Source organism: Lissotriton vulgaris, chromosome 3_2 (genome assembly GCF_964263255.1).
Source record: "Lissotriton vulgaris chromosome 3_2, aLisVul1.2, whole genome shotgun sequence".
NCBI classification, from domain to species: Eukaryota; Metazoa; Chordata; class Amphibia; order Caudata; family Salamandridae; genus Lissotriton; species Lissotriton vulgaris.
Genome location: NC_141690.1, coordinates 247,681,074 through 247,700,168, shown reverse-complemented (window position 1 = coordinate 247,700,168; position 19,095 = coordinate 247,681,074). Strand labels below are relative to the sequence as shown.

The following is a 19,095-nucleotide window of genomic DNA, read 5'->3' as shown; positions in this document are numbered from 1 at the left end:
GTTGTGACCCCGAATGGAAGGACTTTGAACTGATAGTGCTGTCCTTGTATGACAAACCTTAGATACTTCCTGTGTGCAGGATGTATAGGAACATGAAAATAGGCATCCTTTAGGTCTAGTGTTGAAAGAAAGTCCCCCTGCTGTAATAGTGGGAGTACTTGTTGTAAAGTGATCATGTGAAAATGATCCGATTGTATGTAATGGTTAAGGGGCCTGAGATCGAGAATTGGTCTTTACGTCCCATCCTTCTTGGGAATTAGAAGTACATTGAGTAAACTCCTATTCCCCTTTCCTCTAAAGGAACTACTTGAATAGCATCCTTTTGTAGAAGTGCTAGAACTTCTTGTTGAAGCAGAGTAATGTGTTGTGTGGACATTGGACGCTGCCTGGGTGGTATGTTTGGGGGGGTTGCTGTGAGTTCTAGGCAGTAGCCATGTTGGATAATCTGTCTTTCCCACTTGTCTGTTGTGATGGAATTCCAGACAGGTAGGAACTGTGATAATCTGCCCCCCACAGGAGTGGAATGCTGTAGGGGAGGCAGAGGGAAGTCACCGTTTGGGCATGAAAGAGGAGCGGTTGTTGTGATTACCTCTACCTCTTCCCTTATTATTGTTGCCTCTGTATCCTCCTCTAAAATAGCCTTTGTTAGAGGAGGTCTGTGTGTGTGTCTTAAAAGATGATGTTGTATCTGCGCCGGTCAGCTTGGAGCCTCCTCGATAAAAGGAGCGGCGAAAGGAACTTCTAGTCTCCGTGGATTGTAATGCACCCATAGACTTAGCTGTGTCTGTCTTTCTTTATGTTTTCTAGTGTGTTGTCTACTTCCGGCCCGAACAACTGGTTCTGATTGAAGTGCTGGTTCAAGACGGTAGTCTGTACTTCTTGTTTAAAATCTGAAATACGTAACCACGCATGTCGTCTTAGTAGGACACTAGTATTGATTGCTCTGGATGCTGTGTCAGCTACATCTAGTGCACATTTAATTGAGGCATTGGATATTAATTTGCCTTCTTGTAAGAGCTCTGCTGCCTGATCCTTATATTGATGTGGGAGGTGCTCCATTAGTTTTTCTAGCTGATCGTAGTGAGCCCTGTTATAACGTGAGAGTAAGGCTTGTGTGCTTGCTATGCGCCATATATTTGTGGCCTGCGCATCAATCAGTTTCCCTGACGCATCAATGATTTTAGATTCTTTGTCAGGCGGGGGCGTATCACCAGTGGTTTGGGAATTGGCTCTTTTCCGTGCATTAGACACTACCAAAGAGTCTAGTGGCAGATGTCCCTTAATATAGACTGGGTCAGATGGTGCTGGTCTATACTTTTTCTCTATTCTGGGATTTAACACCCTACATCGTACCGGGTCTTTAAATATGTCTGGAGCATGTTTAATGACTCCTTTGATCATAGGTAGTATTTGCGTAGACCTTTGTGACTGCTCAAATGTGTCTAGTAAAAAATCCTCATCAATGGCATCAGAGTGCATTGAGACCCCGTGGTAAAGGGCAACTCTATGTAATAGATGATTAAATCAATACTATCTTCTGGAGGGGAAGGTTTTGTTGGGTAGTACTGAGGATCCAGAATGTCTGGCACATTATGTGGTGGAAAACAGTATGTCGTCATCCTTAGGATATTCTGGATTGACATCCTCATCTAAAGGGTATGCATGTGGCTCTGGTACATCATTCCCCCCACCTAGATCATACTCTTTGTCAGTGTGGTGTGATGATGCAGGAGATTGAACAGAAGTTCGGTTCAATAGAAGGAGGGATAGGAGAGGAAGAAGGTGACGGAGAGTGCATTGGAGAAGTTGCACAATCCTTCTTGGCAGGAACCACAGGTGGAAGTGGTGTGTCTGCTGGTCTTTTTTTGTGAGGAATTGCTTCCACATGTCCAGTCTTTGGATTAATATAGACCTTTTTCTGTTTAGGATCTGGTCTAAACAGTTCTTCCTCATGTACAATCCTTTTCGGCGTCGATTTCTTCGGTGCCGGTAGAAGTTGTTCAGTTTTTTTTGCTTTTTTTTTTGAGTCCTGTGGCAAAATCTTCAGTGCCTAAGGTGGTTTTGTCTTGGTAGGCTTGTCTGTATCAGGCCTTGGAGTCTTCGGTATCGATTTCGGCATGGAGAAATAGTTTTGTTGGGACTGCGGTGCCGGAATCTGTCTTTCCATCCTTATTTTTGAGACCGGAAGGTCGAAGTTTTTGAGTCTGGTACAGTCTTTGGCTTCGGCACCGATGGTTCGGGTGCCGACGGGTCTTTGTGTTTGGGCAACGAAGGGTGTTTTGGCTTCGGTGTCGAAGAGTCCTTCGGTGTCGAAGGATGTTTCGGTGCCAATGGAGGAGGTGGAATTGGCACATGTGGCTTTCTCGGTGCCGAAGCAGCGGAAGGCGTAGTCTTTTTCCTCGGAGTCAAGCCCGAAGGCGGGGTGTCTAAGGGTAAATTTCGGTCTCGACTGGGCCCCATGGGCGGAGTGCCGACCGCTGCCTTTGTCTTGGGTAGTGTATGTTGTGCAGGGGCAGGATTACTCACGGGTTGTCTAGATGGAATCGAATCATCTGAGTCCTCTGCCCCCGATATGATCTGGAGATCAGTTGAGTATTCTTTGGCGACGAGTGGAGCCTCGTCCTCGGAGACATCTTCGAGTGGATCTTCTTCTCCGGAGTCGTCCTCTCCGAAGATCTCCCCCTCAAAGATGGCCTCCGGTGCTGGAGCCGATCCCCTCATTTCGTGTCGACGGGCCCTCCGACCCCAAATGGTCTTTTCGATCGGAAGGAGTCACAGGCTGTGCAGGTCGACTCGTCGTGTTCCGGCGATAGACAGAGGTTGCAAACCTCGTGATGGTCGCTATAAGGGAATTTCGCTCGACCTACTGAGCATCTCTTGAATGGAGTCCTTTCCATGAGGCGTAGGCCGCACCGCGCCGATAGGCCCAATGGCCCGCAACAACGCATCAGAAAGTAGCTGGTGATGTCGAAAAGTCTATTATATGTCAAAAATTGTTTTTATTAAGTTTCATGCTTCGAGGTTGCTGAATAAGTCTTTTCTAGCCGGAGCAGAAAACTTTCATCCGAACCCAGTGGCGGAAAAAAACAATCTGAGGATGGAGTCGATGACCATGCGCAGTATTGTCCAAGGGAGGAGTCACCTATCTTGTGACTACAAAGACTTCTTCCAAGAAGACAGCAACCTGCATTCATCCGAGCTTAACACCAGGTGGTGATCTAATGATAAGTGTACGATCTGCAGCTCATATGCCTCGAACAACAGCATTCTCGGCCTCAGATGGACATAAACAGTTTACTGTAATGGCCTTTGGTTCAAAGAATGCTCCTGCCACATTTTAATGGATGGAGTTCGCTGGGAAGTAGACGGCGTTTCGATCCATGGTACTTAGGATCATGATCAGGACAGGAGGGCCAGAGGCAGTACGTCAGGTGAATGTAGTGGGTGGATCACTGGTCACGGGACTAGGCGCTTGTCACAGTCTCTAAAGGGCAGGACAGGGGTACAAGCGAGTTCAGAATAGCATCCTGGATCGAAACGCCGTCGACTTCCCAGCGAACTCCTAGGCGCCCTTTACTTAGTGGTTGTCATGAAATGATATATACAAAACTGAATTATTTGAATACTAAATTGTTTTTATGCACTGTATATATTTACGCACTTCTCACTTTTGCGCCGACCCCGCTGCTTTTCACTGTCACTTGCGTCGCCGTAGTACCACCCACTTTGCACTCGTGCACCTTGTACAATATTGGGCAACCATTGGTTATTTATTCATTGCAGTGCTGACACTAACTGTAATTGATACTGTCCTGCCAAATTTTTTCTAAATGTTGATATAAATGATGCTTTGAGCACATATGAAATTCATATTGAGTCTCCTTGTTTCTGTTTGGATAATACTGTACGGATATCCTTTTTAATTGTCCAGAAGTAATACCGGTTGGGATATTGTTTCTTATACACATCCTTTTACCCCAATCCCAACAAGGTTGATAGGTTTCTACTCCTGTTTTCTTACACAAGTGTCCTTACATTGGCACTATTGCAAAAAAGCCAACTTCCTACATTATGAAAAAGACTGACTTTTTTCCATTGAGTTTTAGGCAGTTTTGATGACTATCAATTACTGAGAATTTGAAGTTTTTAAGTAAGTGGGGGCGGAGTGCAGTGCATATAAGTAGAATTGAAGTGCATGGCACACAGTTATGTGAGACTATTATATATTTAGTTTCATCTAAAGTACACTCCCTTTTGAAAACTGAACAATGAGTGGCAAGGCAGCACGGCATCAATCAAAATTCATACATTTCCACAAATATATTTGTTCACCATGTTTCCAATCTTGGTCCAGACATCTTAATTTGGGGAGCTCACTATTGAGGTTGCAGATGTGTATATCCTAAAGAGACTGACAGATCTTTAAGAACATTTGCCCGTACCATATTATGAAATACATTTCCATATTATACAAAAGACAAAAACGTCAAACTGGTCGAACACACAAAGGGTGTAGAGGATAGAAAGCAGACCTATGAAATTTGCCACACTAGAATTTCTCATAGCCTGGGTTGATGGAGCACACTTTAAGGACACTACTTATCAGTAGAGTCTAGCTCTATAAAAAAACCATAGTGAAAAGCAGAGAACCTCAGAAAAGACTCACACATTGTAGAGTTTGCTGGAGAAAAAACAAAGGATTAGCCAGCAAAACAAAATAGAAAAAAGAAGCGCTACAAAATAACAGGTCACTGAATCTTTGCCCTAATAAGTCAAAACCAGTAACCCCGATTGATTGTATTGTGAAACCAGGAAGTTGCCTTCTTACTCCAATGAAAGTGATTTGGCATTCGCCTTGAACATTCGCCTTGAACTTCATGAGGGGTTTCACACAGAAAGCTCCATCAACTCTAGGGTACATAGTGGTTTTCTGAGGAAGAAGCATTCTTGAACAAGAGCTTTCCTACTCAAAGGAACTTGCAAGTTCATGTACATTGAATTACTGCACAAACATGCAGTTTAGGCACCCGATATAGGGAGATGACCCTCCTGCAAATACAAAGAGACAATGCAAAATCTGGACACCAGACCCCAAATCTATCCTAAACCAGATATGATGAGGAACAACCTCCCGCAGAGTCAAAGATCTCTTGCAGAACCTGTTCTTCCTAGGATATCAGGGTCAGCCTTCAGATACCTTGGTTGGATTCCTGCATCAAATTAGCAAATGTTAATTCTCTCGCCCACCACCCAACCATGGCACACAGGCCTAGCAAGGATTAGCTGCCGAAACGAAAACACTGCACCACATATCTTGACTAAAGGCATATGATAATGATGATAATTGTCTGTTTTCATTATTATCAAATGTATATTGAATAAACAGAATCACTTACAGGAATGGAAGAGAACACTATTTTAACCAAGAGGAGGATTCAGGAGGAGGTGTGTTGAGATGGTGGGTGACGAATGGAAAAGAGAGAAGAATGGGAACAACAATAGATTCTTTTCAACAGTGAAAGTACTCTAAAACATGAGTCTCCAACATATATTCAAGGGTGTCGGCACACTGCATGCAAACTAAATGGACATAAAATGAATTTAAATGGAAATTACTTCGCTAATTAAAGGATTTCCTGAAATCTAAGCAAGGCATCTGGTGGATCATAACTGCACAAAGGTCGATCTTTATTACAATAATTTATATAACCATTGATGTATCAATGAGAACAATTAAAAAAAAAATAAGATCATTAAATAATGCCAACTCTGTAGCCATTAAACAACAATACAAGCTTACCGGGTTCTCAGTGCAGTTGCTGTTCAATGAGATACACTTGTCACACCATTGGCAGCCATTTGTATTTGCTGTACAGCTACAGCAATCTATATAATGATCACATTTTTCATTATCAGCATCTATGTGGGGGAGAGAGGATCAGGACCACAAGTTATTCAATAAAAGGTACTACTGAATACAGAATCATTTGTCTAAGATTCTCAGGCTTAGTGCTATATTTAGTGCTATAATTAGGATTACTATTTCAGATAATTTATATCACACAAATAAATCTGCAAAGTACACGTACCTAATTAAAGACCTTCAGACATTTCTAGGAGTTATGCCTGGATGTTATTTTTCATATCCAGGATGTCTACCATTTAGACATTATCTAATAGTGCTGTTTTATTAACATTAACTTGATGTAAATTGCAAATATTGTTATATCCTACAATTTCAAAAATGCTTCTAAATGTATTCTCCCATTTATTCACACACATTTTAACTTTAGACTCTTTACTTTCTCAGTAGTGGACAAATAGCACTTCTAATCAACTTTCCAACAATCAAACTTTCGGCATATCTGCACATTCCTCTCCAACTTTCACATGTAGGGCCATACTCAAATTAACTTTTTTTAAAGAAATAACAGGCCCTTTGGATGGCATTTTCATGGGGGTTGTTGCAATGCCTTATTTGATGGTTTGATAATGGGACCTTCATCTTCTGGTGAAGGTAGGGAGTGGAAGTCTTCTAGGATCACTGCATCTGAAGGAATGCTAAATGTATTGTTATCATTTACATCAGAGTAGTAAAATTTCAGTTCAACAGGCGTCAATATCCAGGAATGCCCATTGAACTAAAGTTACACCTCTGACAAACCCAGATGAGTCTGGTGAAACTCGGATTGATGACATAGCCAGGCTTTGTATAAAAAAAGGTCTGAATTCTGCACAGATTTCACAGTTTTTTGTGTCATGGGCCCTCAGCAGGCTGTGGTATCAGATCTCAGTTATTCTCTTGGGGAAACGTTTGGTGGCACTCAGGCAGAACCTAAAGGGAGAATTTTCCATTTCCCTGGGTGGTTCGCTCTCCCCTTCCGTGCATTCTAGAAGGCATGGTCGACTTCTTACGGAGCGTGCTCCCTTCTCTGGTGTGGCACAGCTCATGACATTCCAGCAGTGCAACCGTAAGTCTGTGCCTGGGACTGCCTTCCAGGCATACTTCTGGGAATGTATGTGATTGGAAAAATGTAAAAGTACAGCCAAGCAGGGGTGTAAATTACACCTGTACTTTGAGGTTTTTTTTTTCATTAAGTGGGCTCAATGTTCTTGGGAAAATGTTCCCCTTCAAAAGCCGGTTAACTAACTTGCTAAATATTAAAAATACGATTAAAGCAAATATTCAGATTTACAGAAAAAGTACTCTGTTTTCTTTAATTGTATTCGAAATATCACCCAATTGTCAGAGAGAGTTCTTTAGGCACCAGATAATGAGTTTAACGGATGAGAGGCTTTTCCCACATCCCCAGTCAGGACAACAGCCAAACATCTGGTCATCAAGCGTTGCGCTGGTGTTTTCTCCAGGTAAATGTAAAGCAATCACAATAATGGACGCCATCTTCTTCCCACAATTGGAAAAAGTAGTACACAGGAGTAGGCAGTCATAGATCAGTCCCAGATGCTTCTTCCTTTAGATTGAAAGGTTAGCTTAGCTGATGGCAAGAGTAGCCCTTAGAGTCAAAGTATGAGGGGGTGAGGTGGGGGGGGTGGGGGAGGGGATGAGAGTGTGGGGGGAGCAGGAATAGCCTTCAGTCATTTGACACATAGACAGAACGTTTTCTTCTACAGTCACCCTCTTGTCAGATTCCAGCAACATTCTCATTTGTGAGTGAGGGAAACCAAATTTCGAACTAACCCAATAATGACTAGTGAAATCTTTAACTGAATCATCTCAAACTTTCCACATATCCTCTCCCCCCCCAGCACAGTGATCAAGTTTCTAAAACCTATGCCAGAAAGTTAACAACCATGCCATATTTTTAAATGGTTAACAACAAGGGGTGGTGATGGACAGAGTCTCTGAATTAAGCAGAATACTCTCACCAAGTCAAGAGATCAGGGCTAGATCCAACACCGTTTTTTAGCTCACTGCACCATCCCAGCACAGAACCTGGCTATATGCAAATTAGTCTGTTCCTGTCCCAGTGCATGATGGGAACAGGGCAAACCAAACTACCAAGCCAATTCTTACACTGGGAAGGAAACAAGCTTCCGGGGACCGGTTTCTGGCATTTTAGCCGTAGTCGACCCGCCTTGCTTGAATCCTGATGGTGCAATGAGCAAGGGACTCACATCTGAGTATACCCTTCCACGCTTATGGTGGACAAAATATTTAACAAGGGGAGATAAATAACGGTGATGGATCAAGCCCTGATCTTTGGACTGGGTAAGAGTGGTCTGCATAATTCAGACACTCTGTTCATCACCACCCCCTTTTCTGAATATTTTTAAATGGTGGCAGAAACAGTTGTCTAAGATTACTACCCCGGCTACCTCCCTCCACTACTTCATGGTAAACTTCAATTATCACTTCTAGGCGCACTTGAAAGATAGAACTCCCATGGAGCTTCAAACTCATTCCAGCTTCAAACTCATTTTCTGCACCTGTTCCCTTTTTACATCAAAATGCTACAACAGGTTGAAATTGAAGAAACCCAGCTCCTTAAAGAGCACTACTTTCCTAATCCACTAGGAATCCAACTAATTGTCACCGGACAATTCAAATACTAAAGTTCACACCTTTTGTTCAGCATTCCACTGCTCTCCAGGAACTCTTGCCCTACAAGAACTTCAGCATAAGCCGGCTACATTGATAGAAAACACTGCGTCTTGAGGCTAGGTTAACGTTCAAAAACATGCAAGGGGTGCTACCTTAAATCTGAACAATACATAGGTGCATCTTGCTGCTCAAAACATACTGCTAGCTGTCTCACCAAATACAAAGCGCAGTAGCTCAACATGTTGATATTGTAACCCCCATGGTGGCTACACTTTTAAAAACAGACACAGATGGAGAAAGCCTCAATGAAGCACATATAGGGTATGGGACTTTCATGCTCCCTGCTTAGTACACGAGCATCTATGCAGGACTTCCATCATTGTCCAGAGGTCTTGAACACCAGTTATCAGATATATTGAAATAATAAATTAAAACGTTTAAGGGTGGACTGGAAAAGATTTCATTACACTATTTGTATATGAAATATGCAAAGCTTGAGAAGTCCCTGAACAGGGATGAGGAAACGTAAATATAAGATTGAAGCTGAAAGTTAAAATGTTGCTTTAAATACTGTTCTTGAATACTCGCCTAGTGGGGGAGGAAGGGAAGAGCCATTTCTGAAAGATAACGAGCAAGATACCACACTTCAAGAAAAATAAGCTCATTACTTTTGAGCTTTAGTTTAAAAGTTCTCATCTGTTCAACATTACAATTAAATGCAAAATCAGCACATCAAGCCACACTCCATTTTATCCATTAAAATATTATTTTATATTAAAAGATCATATGTTTACTGGGAACATATCAAGATTAAGCAAATTTCATAACATACTTGTTTTAGTTGGACACAAGGAGAGGATGTGCTCCTCTTCTTCTGGCGTAGCCAATTCCCAAGGAGAACAAATGGAAAGGCTGCTGTTCCAAACACATCGAATACCAGGTCCTGCACTCAAACATGAATTTCGATTTGAGAAAGCTTCACAACTCTCTGGAGTAAACATGAGAATGTCGCTTAGTAGGAGACTATTAAACCCTCCAAACACATACATGGTGCTGAAAAGAAAAAGCATGGAGACGTTCAGTTCTTTTATCATTCACCCATTTCTCAAAGTGCCTACGAGACAGTCATCAACTCAAAAGTACTTGTATTAATCACATGACTGATCAGAATGATGTGGATAAATTGAAACATGGTTAACAAATGGTTACTTGCTTGTACTCTTGACAATAGGTCTCGCCTATGACTCTGGCAATATGTTTTAGCTATGTTGTACAGTAGTGTGGCTAATATTCAGTATGGCTAAAAGTTATTGGTTTAAAGTTACATGAAGTGTTCTAAAGTGGAGTAGAGTGAGGTGGTTCAGAGTAGAGTTGAGTGGTATAGTGTGTTATGGAGTGGCGCCAAGTGTAATATAGGGAGTATAGTGGAGTAGAGTGTATAGGAATGCTATAGAGTTGTGGCGTAAGAGTGGCGGGAGGGGGGGAGTGGGGGAGAGAGGGAGAAAGGTAGAGAGGGCAAGAGGGAGCAGGGGGTAAGGGGAGAGGGACAGGGAGACGGGGAGATGGGAAGAGACTCTCGAGCGAGCGAGAGCAAGCAAGAAAAATAAAAAATATGGAGTGATAGGTAATGTCTTCCGTGATACGGTAACTGGGGTTTACTATTACATGGACAGGGTAGGATTACTAGGGATCACCACACCTATTTTTTGCAACTTAAGGTTTCTACTTTTTGATTAAGTTCTGAAATGCACAAGTATGGGTACTTTTTCAAGTTGTTTATGCATTTGATCAAACCTTTACAGAACCCAATGGATTGGTTTCCCATCTTTAAACTACAGTCAGTCCAAACTACAGCAGGAGTCCATTTCAATGGGTATAGGGAAGCCCATTTCTGAGCATAACCAACTACTCCAGTCCAATTCCCAACCTGGTCCTCAGCCAATGAAACTGCCAAACAGTGACATAAAGGGAACATCAAGTAATAGAGAGGGCTGCCAATCACAAATCCCTATTGTATTATCTGGGAACATTGAGACGGTGTATGCTCCATACGTTCATCCTAATGTCAATAATGAACGAGTTACTTACCTTTCTTTTGGTAACGCTATATCTGAAAGAAACAGTAGTGCTAGATTCTTTACCTTAGAATTACCCCAGGCGTCAGACTGGATCCAGAAAGTTTACGTCAGTAGTACCCCTACACCCCAGAAGGTGGCGTTGTGCAGCTCGTCGTCCATCATAGGCGTCGTGATCGCCAGGATGACGCCGTGGCCGCTACTTAGATGCAGCCCTCGCACGCTGACGTCAGTTCTGTACACTACTTTCCACGACAGGAACGCAGAGCCATGCAAGATACTGACCACTGGTGCCTTGAAACTAGGGCCCTGAAAGGGATTACCTTAACCCTAGGAATCAGTTCACAGAACAGGGAGGATGGGAGGGGTGGAAAGGAATCTATCACTACTAAGGTTTCTTACTGATATATCGTTCCCAAAGGTAATTAACTTGTGCATCTGAAAGAAACAAGTAGTGACAGATTACTTACCTTAGAATAGGTACCCCATCAATACCTTCTGCAAACCAAGATCACACCAGAAAGTCCTGGAGAACAGAACGGCCAAAGAAGCGGTCTCTCCGGACTTGGCTGTCCAGACAGTAATGTTTGGTAAACGTGTGAAGTTAGGCCCACGTAGCTGCCTGACAGATGTCATGCATGGGAAATCCCCGTCCCAAAGCAGTAGTGGCTGCCGTCGCCCTGGTAGAATGGGCGCGTAGCCCCACTGGAGGCTACTTTTTAGACAAAGAATAACAAGCCTTTAGCAAACCGATTGACCCACCGAGAGATGGTCCTCTTGAGCACAGCCTGACCCTTCTTGACGCCCAAGTAGCCAACAAAGAGCCTGTCATTCCACTGCAACTGTTGAGTGCGGTTCAGATAGAATGAGAGCGCACGTTTTGGGTCCAGACAGTGGAGCCTCTCTTTCTCTTTCAAGGGATGCGGAGGCGGAAAAAAAGTGGTCAAAGTAATGGTCTGCCCGATGTGAAAGGCAGTGACAACTTTTAGCAGAAAAGATGGGCGAGTCCTTAGAACAACTTTGTCTGGATGGACAGAGTGAAAAAGAGGTTTAAAAGATAGAGCTCACTCTTCTAGCCGAGTTGATGGCAACCAGGAAAGCAGTCTTTAAAGTAAGAAGACGTAGAGGACAGTTGTGAAGTGGCTCAAAGGGGGCACAAATCAGATATGTCAGAACCAGGTTCAGGTCCCACTGAGGCATTCTGAAAGGAACAGGAGGAAAAAGATGAGTAATGCCTTTTAAGAATCTACTTACAACAGGGACTTGAAAAGGCAAGGCTGATCTGGAAGCAGTAAAAAGGCTGAAATGGCTGAGACATTGCCCTTGATAGTTCCCAAAGCAGAGCCCTACTGGGCAAAAGAAAGTAAGAATAGAAGAACCTCTATAAGAAGGGCAGAAAGGGGATTCACAGCCTTTGCTGTTCACCATGCCACAAACGTATTCCACCTGCTGGCGTATGCCGTTTTAGAGAAGGGCCGCCTGGCCGCCAAGATTACATTACAAACTTCGGGAGGTGGGACAAAAGACGTCAACTGCCGCCGCTCAATATCCACGCAAGGAGGTGGAGGTTGGACAGGTTCGGTAGAGTACCGTCCCCTGGTGCTGTGACAGAAGATCCTCCCGAAGAGACAGTCTGATCGGGGCATCGATGACCATGCTTAGTAGCTCGGGATACCATACTCTCCGAGCCCAGACCGGAGCTACAAGAATAACTTGGCCCAGTTACGCTTGATCTTCTAGAAATCTGGGTAGAAGTGGTATAGGCGTAAAGGCGTATAGTAGACCGCAACTCCACTCGTGACAAAAAGAATTGCCTAGCGAGTACCGTCTTGGAAATTCCAACGCACAGAACTGAGGACATTGCGCGTTCTCGTCGGTGGCAAATAGATCTAACCAAGGCTCTCCTCACTGCTGAAAGAGACCTTGCACCACGTTAGAGTTCAGATGTCATTCGTGAGTTATCATGCACTGGCGGCTGAGTTTTTGTCCGCCCTGCCGTTCAGAGAACCTGCCAGGTGGTGAACCACCAGAGAAATCCCCTGGTGTTTCAGCCAAGTCCAGAGGTGCAGAGCCTCCTGACATAGGGTCCACTACCCTAACCCGCCCCGTTAGTTGCAGTACCACATGGCGGAGGGTTTGTCCGTGAACACCTGCACCACTCCCAAGACAGAGGGAAGGAATGCCTTCAGTGCAAGCCAGATCGCCCGAAGCTCCAGAAGGTGGATGTGGAGCCCGGACTCCACCGGAGACCAGAGGCCTCTGATTTCCGCCTGTCCCATGGGGCCACCCCAACCCAGGAGGCACGACAGTTGCAGTGGTGCTTCCAGAATCGCGATTGGGTCAATGGTAGATCCCTCTCAGTTTTCCGTCACAACTGTGTACTCCAGATGGAAAAGGGAGAGGGATCTGCCATTTACCCAATCGCGATTCGTGAAGCACCTCTGCAACTGTTGTGCAGTGCCAGCCGAGATCTGGACGTGATCGGACAGGTTGCCCTGATTTTGTGCCTACTGGAACTTCAGGTCCCACTGCAGAGCCCGCATATGCCATCTGGCAGGATCCACTAGCAGGATGCAGGAGGCGGTGACTAATAGTCACACGCTTGCAGGTACAGGAAGAAATTAAAGAATCACTACCATGCAGCATGGCTAATAAATACCTTAAGTCACCCTGTTGGTAATCGGGAGACTTACTACTCCGTAGTTCAAGGCCCTCGTTACGCCTAGGTTGTGCCCATGTCCGGGACCCCGATGGTAAAGCTGGGCAGTCAGTGATTATATTTGTAACTGGCGCTGGTAGTGGACAAGAGTGGTGATGACACTATCACATTGAGCGTCGGAGCACTGACGTCTACGCGTGCGTCAAAGAGGAGGGCACTGCTAGCTTCTTGAATAGGAGTGCATGAGTCGAATGGAAAAGGCGCGTGCGCTGTCGCAAATTAGTCGAATCTGGTGAAAAAGAATATAGGGTCGTTCATTGCCTAAATAATATGGCAGCTGGTACTGGTATATGCTATAGATGGGTCTAAAATAAGAAATTAGCACTAGATAGTGTTGCCACTTGTATTTTATATGTGCATTATATTTACTCAATGCTGTTAAACTGTGCCTGCATTCTCTTCGGGCACCTTGTTAGACACGAGATGGCACAGACTCTCCTGGCTATGGAACATAAATGTTTCGATATGGGCATAATATTTACCCTAGCAAGCTGTTAAACTGTTCCCGCACTCTTCGCCCCGTTAGACAAGAGATTGCGGGCTATTGAACATGTACGTTTCTGCCAAAGTTGGATAGCCTATTGTCCTCTCTAATCGAGGGTGTTTCCATAATTATGCCATGGAAAATTGTGCTGTCTGAAACGGTCTGTTTTTCATCTTTTCAAGACTGAGCCCCACTGAATATTGTCATTCAGACCTTCTTTGTGGGTAAACAGATGGTACACCCAGCACTTGTCTTTTTCAAAAAGGGCACCCTGTGTGTGTTTTGCCCTGTTTCAGTTGCTCAATCACCGTCCAGTGAATGTCATTGGTGGTATGATTAAACTGAATAAAGTGTTCTGTCATCGTGGTTGTTTTTTTCTTACAACGGATATTGCTCCGATGCTCACATTTCCATTGTTGATCTTCCTGGTGGTCATACTAAGGTCAATAAAACGAAACTACCTCAGGTCTGAATATTCGCACATTAACAATGTGTGGTGAATGTATCGATTCTCTCAGAAAATTGTGAATAGATACAACCAATAAGGGGAGTATATCCCTTAAGGACTAGAACCCTCACTCACCCGAAGGTGACATGCTTCATCATATGGGTTCCTCCTCCTAGCAGGAAATCCTAGGCCTACTGGGGGCTATAACTCCCTCACTGTGAGGAAGGAGCTCAGGGATGTTTTCAAAGAGGTTCACTAGTGTAAATAGGATGTTGGAATCCCATATGTGAAAATTATGGTGTAGTGAGGGAGCAGCGCAAAAAATAAGAATAAGAAGACTAATGGTGATTTAAAACTGCCTAGGAACATGCAAAAAACTATTTTTATTGCATTGCTCTCACTGGCAGGGTTAAAAAGCAGGGCAGAGAGCAGTATAGATTTAAAACAACTCAAAATTCAGATCGACATGTTTCAGCATAGTGATCAATATCCTGTATCTATGGCTTTCTTCAGGACCAAAGAAATGCTGTTAATGCTGCTGCTATTACTTATACTAGTGATAATCAAAGAATAGTAAACAAAAAGATACAACACCAGTAATCCTGAGTAGCGTTGCCTCCGGTGGCAGTTCTGTACCATTACGAGGTACCGACGGACAGAGCGGGGCCTCCTTCCCTGAGCTGTTGCCAGGTAGAGGTGAGGTGTTTTATCCTTCCTTTGAGGACATTCCCAGTAATACCTGGCATTGCTACGTATGCGTTCATCGAATCGAGGTCACGCCAAGGCTGTTCTCTTATCTTATATTGTAACAGAACTGAGGATTAAGGTGGAAGCAATTGACTTACAGTTGCAATGGTTATAAGGTGTGCTTCTAATGTTTGACTCAATTGATAATATTTGACATTTATCCAAGTACAAGAAGTAGTAATAAAATGGCCTAGCTGTTCACTTTGTGGGACACTGTAGAAACATTAGCACTCTGTTACCACACTGCCAGTTTAATAATCTCCGGTGATTTTAATATACACCTTGTCGCTCTCAAATCATCAGACAGGTCAAGCAAGGTTACTGCCAAGTTTTGTAGTAATAATTTCCAGCAGCTTAGCATAATAATGCTCAATAAGTCTTTTCCATGTAAATCAAGGGAAGTACCAACAATTAAAAACTTAAAATATGATACGATTACACTCATAAAACTTGGGCCCACAAATTCATGATTACAAGGCTATTCCTAGTAGAAAACAACCGTAACCCAGAGTCACTCATTTTGGACCTGCCAGTATGTTGCTAACATAAAGCTAATGTGCTCCAACAATCAGTCCTTTAGACCTATAGTTTGAAAAGGTTGGTACGGCTCTCTGACAAACAAGCAGAAATATTGAAATTATTTAATCATAGTGGCTGGAGTATAACAAGTATTGAGCAAGTATGGTTGATAAGTGGAATGCCATTTATACAACACTGGTGTCAGGTAATGCAAACCTCCTAAGTTCTACTGCCAATAAGTGGCATACACCTAAGGTGTTGCATCCAAAAAGGCTCAAGGGCTGCTTTCAGTCAACTGCACTGGTTAGTCCATTGTTGCCTTAAAGAAAAGATAAGGTTACTACATTACAGATGGTCTGTGCTAGCTGTGACAGCTGGAGAGAGTGTGTCCCTCCCTGTTTTTGTATGTAGCACATGGCTGTCATGTCTGTACAAATTAGGACCGTCTTGCGTACTACCTGAACTTGAAATGATTTCAGCGCCAGAAAATTCGGTATCAGCTCTAGACGAATTATATGGAGCCGTATCTGCCGCAAGCTCCAAATGCCCTGCATTGTGCAGGTTTGGAGATGCGCTCCCCAACCGGTCAGGGATGCATCTGCTGTCAGTACTATCTGTGGAACCGGGTCGCTGAAGGGCCGCCCTTTTGAACGGTTTTGTGTGTTCCACCACTGCAGAGAGTGATGGGTGCGGCCGTCTACCAACACTAGATCTGATAACTGACCATGAGCTTGGTTCCACTGACGTGCTAAACACACCTGAAGGGGACGCATCTGGAGTCTTGCGGAGGGGACTATAAAAATGCAAGACGCCATCATTCCCAGTAACTGCAAGAACATTTGAGCTGGTAAAGATTGTTGAGGCTAAAACTAAGACAACAGTGTTTGTATATTTCGGACTCTGGCTGGAGTTGGGTATGATAGACGACTGGCTCATAAAAGCCACAAAAAACTCTAAGTATGGGAAGACTTGAATATGTTGTACTCTTAGATTGGCTGCAACTACTGCCAAGCATTTTGTGAAAACCCTAGGTGCGGTTGTTACTCCGAATGGAATAACTTTGAATTGATAGTGCTGACTTTCTACCACAAACCAGAGATATTTGCGGTGCGCAGGGTGTATTGTAATATGAAAGTAAGCGTCCTTAAAATTCTCTCTTTTTTTTTATTGTTTTTTATTTTCTTCCACTTTTTCTGTTAATTACAATACAGTATTTACAGTACAGAGTTTTCACACAGTTATACATATATAACACAACCATCTGCATACCTGGAACAACAAACAAAACTAAAAAAAAGTATAACATAGAGATGGAGAAATAAGTCAAAACAAAATCTGACATAACCCATACATACCCAAAGACAAGAAAACAAAGGAGTATGTCAACTCCCATAAAAAAATTTTAGATCTTTCTGCTCTTCCACTGCTCGATGGGGAGCCAGATCTTGCCCCCCAAAATTCTTGCCCTTCTGCCTTTCCTATCATAAATAGCTTTCTCCAGATTATATATGTATAATATCTTTGCTATCCACATCTGAAACGTCGGTGCAGATTTGTCTTTCCAGGCTTTCGCAATAATAAGTCTAAAAACTGCTGTGACCAAAAACAAAAATTCTGGATGTATATTATTATCTCCTATACTGATGCCTAATATTATCAATTCATCCGTTAATTTAACTTTTAACCCCAGAGAATTCTCCAAAAATACCTCTATTGCCAATTTTAGAGTAAAAAGCTGTGGACACTGTGAAAACATGTGAGTGATGTTAGCGCTCGTAGAGTTACAGCGTGGGCAAGTTATTCCGGTGCTACCCCCCCATTGTGCAATTCTAGCTGGTGTATGGTATAATGAAAAAATGGTCTTGTAATGTTGGGGTTGTAATGTTGCTGAGCAAAGGATGGTTCTTCCTAGATCTAAAGATGCTTGAAGAGCTTCTGGATGGGCCCTTACTTGTTCCACCCATTTATTGCTATATTTCTCCCTATCGTCTGTTTTGTATGCCTGTAATTCTGCGTATAATTGCCTAATTGAGCCCCGTAAACTACTCCCCAAATAATCCATTATCCTGCAGCTTGTCATTCCTGCTGCCCCCCCCTGTTTTGTATGAAAGTAACTTCTTACTTGTAAATATTTAAAGAAGTTGTTCCCAGGTATTTTAAATCTATATTGAATTTCTTGAAATAGTAAGAACCCACCTTTCGCATCCATCATGTCTCCTAATTTCTTAACTCCTCTGCCATCCCACTCCTTCATAACAGCATCCCTAAAAATCTGTGCCGGAAGATCGCTATTCGTGTATAACCTCAAATATCTATTATATCTTCCCAGTCCTACCTTCTTCTTGATAGCCCTCCAAATTTTGTATACTGCACTCAAAGTCTTGAACCATGTATGTTTGAAATAGGCAAAATCTACTGTAGTGACTAAGGCGTTCTCTGCCGTTTTTCCCAACAGTGCTTTGTAGACATTCTCTGAGCATACTCCCTCATCTTGATGATCGCTTCCTCCTAAAAGCCCCTTGGAATATTGCAAAACTGCCGCCCAATAATAAATAGCGTCCTTAAAATCCAGAGTGGAGAGAAAGTCGGCTTGCTGAAGAAGGGGAAGCACTTGTTGAAGTGTTACCATAGGAAAATGGTCCGACAATGTATATATTTAGCTCTCTGAGGTCTAATATAGGCCTGAGAGGGCCGTCCTTTTTGGTAATTAGAAAGTTTAGGGTGTACACCCCTGCTCCCTGGTATGGTAAAGGGACTGATTCTATAGCACCTTTCTGCAACAAAGAGAGAATCTCTTTCTTTAGAAGGGTGAGATGTTCTTGTGACATGAGGTGTGACCTTGGAGGAATAGTCGGTGGAGAGCTTGTAAGCTCCACACAAAATCTAGATTGAATAATTTGTAGAACCCATTTGTCTGATGTAATTGTATTCCAAATGGGTAGAAATTGGAAAAAACATCCCCCAACAGGAGTGGAATGGTCGGGGTATGGAAAGGAAGTCACTATTTGGTATTTGCAGAGGAAGTGCGTTTTGAGTTCTATGCCTCTTACCTTGCCGTTGCTTCCTCTATATCCACCTCTAAAATAACCTCTTGAAAAGGGCGACTGATTGTTGCCCTTGTAAGAGGAGGAGGGATTGCCTGTAGACACATTTTTGGAGCCGCCTCTATAAAATAAGCGACAAAAGGATCCTCTGTAGAAAGGTGACTAAGGCCCCATTGACTTGGCAACCTCAGTATCCTTTTTCAATCTTTTCTAGTGCTGTATCGACAGCTGGACCAAAGAGGTGTTATTTGTCCAATGGTTGATTAAGAATAAAGGCTTGTACCTCAGGCTTGAATCCTGAAAATCTTAACCAAGCACGTCTACGGAGCAGTACACTAGTGTGTACTGCCCAAGCTGCTGTGTCTGCCTGATCTATAGGAAACCTCATAGAGGTATCAGTTATTAATTTACCCCTTGAATAAGAATCATGAAGAAATTCAGTGAGCTTTTCAAGCTCATCTTAATGAGCTCTATCATACCTTGCCAATAGTGATTG

General features: G+C 43.2%; 1 protein-coding gene across 1 annotated transcript in view; it reads right to left on the bottom strand.

Annotated features, from left to right (window-relative positions):
• The window catches only part of ATRN (attractin), a 960,574-nt gene that overhangs the window by 688,961 nt on the left and 252,518 nt on the right, over nucleotides 1–19,095 (bottom strand). Inside the window, exons 12-13 of the mRNA XM_086964304.1 lie at nucleotides 9,396–9,616; nucleotides 5,801–5,919 (exon numbers count right to left, since the gene is read on the bottom strand). Coding sequence (XP_086820430.1) covers nucleotides 5,801–5,919; nucleotides 9,396–9,616 — 340 coding nt within the window. The remainder of the gene's footprint in view (nucleotides 1–5,800; nucleotides 5,920–9,395; nucleotides 9,617–19,095) is intronic.